Source organism: Chiloscyllium plagiosum, chromosome 9, assembly GCF_004010195.1.
Source record: "Chiloscyllium plagiosum isolate BGI_BamShark_2017 chromosome 9, ASM401019v2, whole genome shotgun sequence".
In the NCBI taxonomy this organism is placed as follows: Eukaryota; Metazoa; Chordata; class Chondrichthyes; order Orectolobiformes; family Hemiscylliidae; genus Chiloscyllium; species Chiloscyllium plagiosum.
The window spans coordinates 104866158-104874408 of NC_057718.1; the positions used below are offsets into that span (position 1 = coordinate 104866158).

Below are 8251 nucleotides of genomic sequence, written 5' to 3' on the forward strand. Positions count from 1 at the left end.
GCACCTTTCCACAATCTGTTTCCCCATCTGTTTCTCCACATCTCTGCTGCTATTGGGGGGCCTATAGTAAACACCCAACAAGGTGACTGCACCTTTCCTATTTCTGACTTCAGCCCATACTACCTCCAGAGGCAGATCCCCCTCAAACTTCCTTTCTGCAGCCGTTATACCATTTCTAATTAGCAACGCCACCCCCCCTCCTTTTTTACTACCCTCCCTAATCTTACTGAAACATCTGTAACCAGGAACCTCCAACAACCATTCCTGTCCCTCTTCTATCCACGAGTCAGTTACTAGAAAATAGAGTTATGATAATTGATTAAAAACAGGAGGTAATAAAGACAATTACATAGTGAACTACTGGGATCAGAAAGCAGAGACTGAAAAGGATGGGCAGGATGTGGCCTGGGATGGAGCGTCCTTTAGTGATGAGGAGGTGCTGGATAAGCTCAGGCTGTTTGGAGCAGAGAGAGCCAAAGGGGAACCTGATCGATGTGTAAGATTACGAAAAGCATGGAAACAAAGCAGCTGATTGCCCAAGTTGAAGGGTCACTAACAAGGGTGTATCAGTAAGGTGAAAAGCAAGAGGGTTAGAGGGGATTGGAGGAAAATGTTTTTCACCCAGAAGATGATGGGAGTCTGGAATGCGCTGCATGGGAGGGGAGTTGAGGGAAACCTCAACTTTTGACAGTATTCAGAGGAATGTCATAACATTTAAGGCTATGGGCCTACTGTTGGAAAACTGGGCCGAGTGTGGATTTACAGTAATCTTTGTCAGTACAGAGTCGATGGGCTGAAGGGCCTTCACTGTATGATTCTGAGTAGAGCAATTAGAGAGCACTTCCAAAAATCCAACCCAGACTCAATGGGCCGAATGGTCTGGTGTTGCATCTTGGATTTTGAAGAGCAGATTGCCTGTTGCAGCAGTTAGTAGCTGTCAATCATGTGCATAACAAACCCTGGATCCTTAGCAAGTTCCCAGTATTACTAACATTTTGGATTTTAGTTTGCAGAATTGTCTATGACAGAGCTGGAGTCACTGGTCACATCGAAGGAAATAAAAAAGGTTACTTTCTCTTCAACTCTTCTCCAAGTAGGCCAGGCTTTCCAGATCTTTCACTTTGGACTCTATAGAGATTTTCTGGGAGTTCACCGAAACTGCTTATCCGCTGTTGTAAGGACACAATGCAGTAGAGAGCCAATGTGACATTTTTTTTTAAAGTTGTATTGAAGTAGACATCAGGATTTATGGTGTGATTGCTGTCTTATGTGGAAGAATTCACTCTCTGGCAAATGGCGCATGTCGCACTGACTGAAACTTGTTGCAATGACTCATGACGATGGCAATGGCAGGTTCTGCTTGAAATGTTATCGACGTCTGAGTGGCAATGTAAACATTCTGGGCTGGAAATGGGAGTATTAAGTGAGAACAACAAGATGAAACAGCAAGTGGGAGAAGCATGTTGGAAAGATTGAGGATGCACTGCTTTTGCTGTGTGTGGAGTGACTGGTAACTGGCCACCAACCACTTCAGTCTGCTCAGTTTGGCTGAAAACTCAGAAAAACAACATTCAACCATTTCCCAAGGCAACAAATACTTTCTTAACTCAAAAATATTCAACTCTAAATGTGCTTGTCAGATGTGAAATATAATGTAATCTGAGTTTGGCAGATTTTAATCAGTGATAGGCCATTGCAGCTCACAATTCGAACCTCAACTGGTTTTGTTGAAAGGTTTTATGGATGATGCTGCATGACAGAATCTGCACACCAGAGGGCAGTGTTACTCCACAGGATGAACAATGCTGTCCAGCCACAGAATGGCCATCATCAGGTTAAAGGAAAATGGTCCCCATTAGCAGCTATTGATTCTCAGTCCTTTGTTTGCCCAGCTGTTGTTCTTGCTCTCTCTGGTCTCTATTCCCAACTATTATTTACTCCCTCCACACCACCTTCAGTGTTTATATCAACCTTATCCCTACCTCTGAGCCAGGTTCAAGTCCCATCTGCTTCCGAGAGGGGTCATGACATCCCTGAACAGACAAATTAGAAAACATCTCCAATGCAATTATTCACTTTGCTGTTTAAAAGCCAGTGTCCAGTCATTCGCTAATTGCATCAGAACTATAAACTGTTTTCAAAAAATGGCCATGGACTGATTTCACTGTCCTAATGTGGAAGGGACAGGTTTTCAAACAAAGGCTTCAGTTTCTGAGCAGCACCATTAAAGATACTGTCTTCACACCCAGGTTAGAGTTAACACTGACCCTGCAACATCTACATAAGATGCGAATGGCAGTGGGGTAATGGATTTGTTGCTGGATTAATAGTGCAAAGGCACATGATCTAGGGTTCAAATCCTTCCATGGCAACTGGGGAATCTAGATGCTATTGAAAGCTCGTATGATTAATGGTGAGCAGGAAACAGTCATTGATTGTTGTAAAAACCCACCCGAGTTTATTAGTATCCTTTAGGGAGAGAGATCTACCATCCTTATCCCGATCTGGCCTATGTGACTCCAGTCACACAGCAACATGGTAGACTCTTACACGGCCCTCCGAAATGGCCCTGCAAACCTCTCAGTTCAAGGGCAATTAGGGATTAGCCTTGCCGGTGACAAAATCACAGCACTTACTGTCACTGAAAAACCACAGAACAACTGATTTTCAAATCATCTCTCTTTATTTCTGTATATTCTAAAAGGAAATGTACATTCTACAGTTATAAAAGAACCTGGGCATGCACATCAACCTATACAGCTTCCTCTCTGTACCAGAATTTTTCCATAGGAATTTCACCAACATTTACAATTCATAGTTATTACTGTACATACAGCTCAAATCATTGCAAACTATTATGTCCACCTTGTCTTTACACTGTGCAAAATCCTCAATAGATGCATTGGCAAAATAAAGCAGAAATAATAATAAAGATCAGGTTTCACCTCAAGAATCTGAATAAGACATTTAGATATTGGTCCCTCACCCCCCAAATGAGCTCAGGTTTGTGGGATACAGCATCACTTTGGAGACCAGCTGAACTGGTGCCTGTATTGTTCTGAGATAGTGGTTTCCTAAATGACCAAGGCCATTTCAGCTCTGTCGTGTCTCGAAAGGTGGTTGCATCCCTGCTATTTGGCTCTGTATGAGACAGACCACCGGCTTGATGTGGAAAATGGCAGTGCCCGAAATGCCGAGAACCAGTGATGCTTTACTGAACGGGCTTGGAAACCATCCAAACCTCCACAAAAAAAAAACTAAACAGGAAACAAAACCCAACATTCACCAGGATCCCGCCGTTGGTCAGAATCGGAATAGTTACATCAGTTTGCAATCATTTTCTGCAAGTCCCTGACAGATTAGCTGACATGAGAGAAATTTATAAACCCAGCACAGCAAAAGATAATTAACCTGCAAAGAAAAACTTGATATTTACAGATTCTTCTCTAATATAAACACTTAAATCACCTTGGTATAAATAAATAAACATCAATGTATTCTCTGTGGAACTCTCCAGAAACTGGCGAGCAACAAATCATCTGAATGACTGATTAGTTTCATTTTATTTTGAGAAAGCCAAAATTAGACTGATTTTAAAATGTTCAGAAAAATAAAAGTGGGATCCTTGGCTCAGTCTGTGTGGCAGCTTACCAAAGGTGTTAATGTGGTTGGGAACATCAGCACTTTGGCGTGCATGAATGACAGGTCAGGAAGGCTCGCTATCACTTTGGCTGCTTCTGTACTGAGAACTTCCTCCTGTCTTGGTTTCCTAACGAAAATAAATAATTATTATAAATTTGAATACTTCAGCCAAGGAATACTAAAAAACATTCAACATTATTTTTGAAAGTCAGAGTGATGCATAAAGTCCAGAAGTCAAATATTCAAAGATCAGTGTAAAACAACATCAAAAGCTTTACTCCCTCGAAAAAGCTGGAGATTATAAACAGTGTTTACACAGCACCTTCACCTGCCAAAGCAATTCACATGCCTGGATAGAAAGCAGTCTCTCCGATCCAATAACTCAGGCACAGGGATAGATTTTGGGAAGTGGGGGGGGGGGCAAGAGGGTGGTGGAGAAAAGATTAAGAATCCAAACAGGTGAATTTACAGGAGTCAAATGGTGGAGTGATCCAAATGGGATCTGCAGCATCAAGGCAAAACAAGGAGAATGTAGAGACCAGAGGCTGAGGGCAAGAACTGGGGAGCTTTAAAATCAAGCCACTGATGATCTGCAATTCACAGGTCAGCAAGGAGAGGGGGGGCATGGAGAATCAGGAAGGGAAGGCAATGGCCAAGTGCCATTATCACGAGACTATTCATCCAGAAACTCAGATCATCTCCCAGCCCCAGTCCCCACTTGAATTCAATAAACAAATTCTGAAATCAAGGATTTACTGAAGATCATGAAATCACTGTCGATTGTCTAAAAACCCATCTGGCTCAATTATCTCCTTCAGGGAAGGAAATCTGCCTTCCTTACCTGATCTGACCTCCATATGACTTCAGACCCACAGCAATGTGGGTTGACTCTTAACTGCCCTCTACGCAAATGGGGATGGGCAATAAATACTGACCTAGCAGCGACACCTCATCCTGCAAATGAATGAAGAAAGGAGCTAAGCAGCAAAACATTGGATCAACTCAAGTTCACACTGGGTGGGAAACAGGAAGCTGCCGGAGAAAGCTTTGTAATAGCCAAACCTAAAGGAGCAAAGGGAAGGGTGGACAAATGTGGCAGGGGCAGGGGCAGGGGCAAGGGCCGGTGATGCTGCACCTACTGGAACACTCTTTCTTGCTGATGGGGAGGATACCGAGATCAAAAACATAGCTCAGGGCCTAAACAGCTTGGCATGGCCTGGGACAATGACAGAACTATTGAACAGGGAATGGAGATCAAGGAGAGTCAGAGACTGGGCACACTGCACTGAATAACTCCCTAAAGCCTGTCCACCATCTGCAAGGCACAAGTCAGGAATGTGATGGAATACACCCTACTTGCTCCATCAACACTCAAGAAGCTTTATACCAACCAGGACAAAGCAGCCCACTTGATTGGCACACCACAAATATCCACTCCCTCTACCACTGACACTTAGGAGTGTGCACCACTTTCAGGATGCCCTGCAGAAAGTCACTAAGCTGTCTTAATAGCAGGTTCCAAACCCCACCAACTCTATACAGAAGGACAAGGCAGCAGATACATGGGAATCCCACCACCTGCACATTTCCCTCCTAGCCACTTACTTGGCACTATGTCATGCTCGGTCTCCCTAACAGCATGCCAGGGTTACTACAGCATATGGTCTCTGGCAGTACAAGGCAACAGCTCAGCACCACTTTCTCAAGGAATTCAGGATGGGTAGCAGATGTTGGCCCAGCCAGCAATGCTCATATGTCAGGAATTAATCAGAAAAGGCAATAGTCTTGGCCTTTTAATGTGACATAGGAGGAATACTATATTCACCAAGGGCTGGAGGCATCAGCCATGGTGATATGAGAGAGATAGCAGAGGAACCGAAAGCTGCAGTGAGGGATGTGACAGTGGCAAATGTTGGCAGCTCTCTATGAAACCTGCTGAGTGGGCAGTGCCATGGAAAAGAGGGGGGGAAGGTATAAGGGAAGAATGCTGTAGTTAAGTCTGTTTAAACGTAAGTGACAGGGGGTGTGTCAGGAACAAAGAGCAAGGATAGTGCACTGCGATCACAAACACATCACAGATTACTGCTGAGTTTTAATTGCAGTGATGAGTGAGGTGAAATAAGCAGAAAAGGGATTGGAAGGCATGTGACACCAGGTTATAGCCCTCCAGGGGGTTTATTCGCTGCTTCTTCACAATTTCACCTGAAGGGAGTGCTCCAAAAGCATGAGAATTCAAATATAACCTGGTGTCATGTGACTTCCAAAACCATCCACCCCAGTCCACCATTGGCATCTCCACAAGGAAGAGGTGAGACACAAGGCTATAGATAGGAAAGAATGTGAAATAAACAGGTCCCATCTTCAGAGCAGCTACAAATATTGGAAATGCAACTGTGTCTGAATTGGATGAAAGATGATCCCACTGAAGACAGCTGTGCACTGTCAACACGGAATTCACTTCAAAACAGAATTACATTGGAGAGTCTTTGTTCAGCTATTCACAAAGAATATCTCCAGTTCAAAGAAAATAAACTGGGTTACACTTGAGACACTTTCAAGAAGCAGTTCATTGTCAAGGTTCTGTTTCTGGGGAACATCATGTAGATTAAGCACCTTAAATATTAATACAAAAGTATATTTTAATTTTTAATCAGATACCCAACTGTTGTGTACACTGCACCATCCCTGGTAAACCTACCTGCTGGATGGGATTTCAAATAATGCGATTCCTTACCTGGTGGATGTGCTAGTCTTCTCTGCTGTCAACATGAGCCGAGCAAATGCATCAGTCATTCGGTTTACTGTACCAGAGTCTTCCAGTTTACATGTAGTCAGCTCATACAGTTCTGGGTCAACACCTGCAAGGTAATGTGGAACAGAATCAGAGGAACCTTGCTACAGCCACATGGAACTCAGCTACACAGCTACCAATATAGCTCCAAGCCCAGGGTTCCGATTTCTGTAAACATCTGAAATATTTATATCAAAATTACCAAACTGTTAACAAGTTTCAATCCTTATTATGCCAGCTGCAATCTCACTGAAGTTTCCAATCGCGCACAGAATTAGCCAAGTCACCGCTGAGGAGTTTAAATGGCGACATTGTTTTGCATGACAGAACAGATTCTCTGTAAAAATGTGGCCCACGTTTGCATACACAGTGCAGATTGCTTGAAATTTAAAGGAAACTCTCCATATTGAACAGTTTCCACATCGCTTTCTTCCCGATAGATAAATACTATTTTGGTTAGTGATAGTCATTGCAACTTAGCTGCAGCTGAAACCTGGCCTTTTAAATACCTTGTACAATATTGATTAAATGATTTGAAATACAGTCAGAGTTGTACAGCACAGAAATACCCTTTGCAACTGATAGCAAATGAGTTCTTCCTATTTTGCAAACTCTTGATCTTGGGACTACCACTAAAAATGCAGACACTGAATAAATTTTACCTGGCAAAGTATTACATGATTAATCCAAACTACAGAAATGAAAATTACTGCTGACCGCAGAAGCAAATTTATAATCTTTGAAAATGGGTCATCTAAGATTAGAACAGTACATCAGAAAGAATGTAAAGTGACAAACTGTAAGAAAGTTCAGTCACCGAGAAGCCAGAGTTACAGGCTGACTTGAAGAAAAGTCAGGCTATTCATGTGTAAAGGCCAATATTTGTAGAAACACAAGAACTAGGAGGAGTGAGTTGTTCAGCCTCTTAAGCCTGCTCTGCCAGTTCAGGAGGTCATGGCTGGCTTCATCTCAGCTTCAACTTCTTAACCCTTTAACCCTTCTCCAATTTCCCAACATCCCAGCACATGCCACACACTGTGGGAGGAGTGAATCTCTCACATTCACATTCCTTTGAGAATCAATTGCTCTTCATCTTTGTCTTAAATCCGCTATCCCTTATCCTGAAACCAAGACCATTTGTTCTAGATTGCCCTGAAAACAAAGCATGCTGGGTGATCACAGTGGGTCAGGCAGCATCCATTAGCTTGTTCTCTCTCCATGGATGCTGTCTGACCCGCTGTGATTTCCAGCACTTGCTGTTTTCAGTACAGATTCCAGCATCTGCAGTAATTTGCTGCTATGTTCCAGATTGTCCCATGTAAGGGAACATCCTCTCTGGGTCTTCTTTAGAAATCTCCTTTCCGATTTTATATATGTCGAATATACTTCCTCTCATTTTCCTAATCTCTAGACAGTACAGGCTTAAACTGCCCAATCTCTCTTCATAAGAGAAAGTCCTCTTCTCTGGAAACAATTTAGGGAATCCTCTCTGAGCTGCCTCTGATACGAATACATCCCTCCGTGACTCCCTTGTCAGATCCACACCCCCCACCAACCCAACCTCCACTCCCGCCACCTTCCCCTGCAACCGCAGGAGGTGCAAGACTTGCGCCCACACCTCCCCCCCTCACCTCCCTCCAAGGCCCCATATCCGCCACAGATTCACCTGCACCTCCACACACATCATCTATTGCATCCTCTGCACCCGATGTGGCCCCCTCTATATTGGGGAGACGGGCCGCCTACTTGCAGAGCGTTTCAGAGAACACCTCTGGGACACCCGGACCAACCAACCCAACCACCATGTGGCTCAACACT

General features: G+C 43.6%; 1 protein-coding gene across 1 annotated transcript in view; it reads right to left on the reverse strand.

Annotated features, from left to right (window-relative positions):
- Positions 1-2664: 2664 nt before the first annotated feature.
- aftphb (aftiphilin b) overlaps positions 2665-8251 on the reverse strand; it is a 56258-nt gene continuing 50671 nt past the window's right edge. The window contains exons 8-9 of the mRNA XM_043696696.1: positions 6377-6500; positions 2665-3769 (exon numbers count right to left, since the gene is read on the reverse strand). Of these exons, the coding sequence (XP_043552631.1) occupies positions 3631-3769; positions 6377-6500 (263 nt within the window). The 3' untranslated portion in view covers positions 2665-3630. The remainder of the gene's footprint in view (positions 3770-6376; positions 6501-8251) is intronic.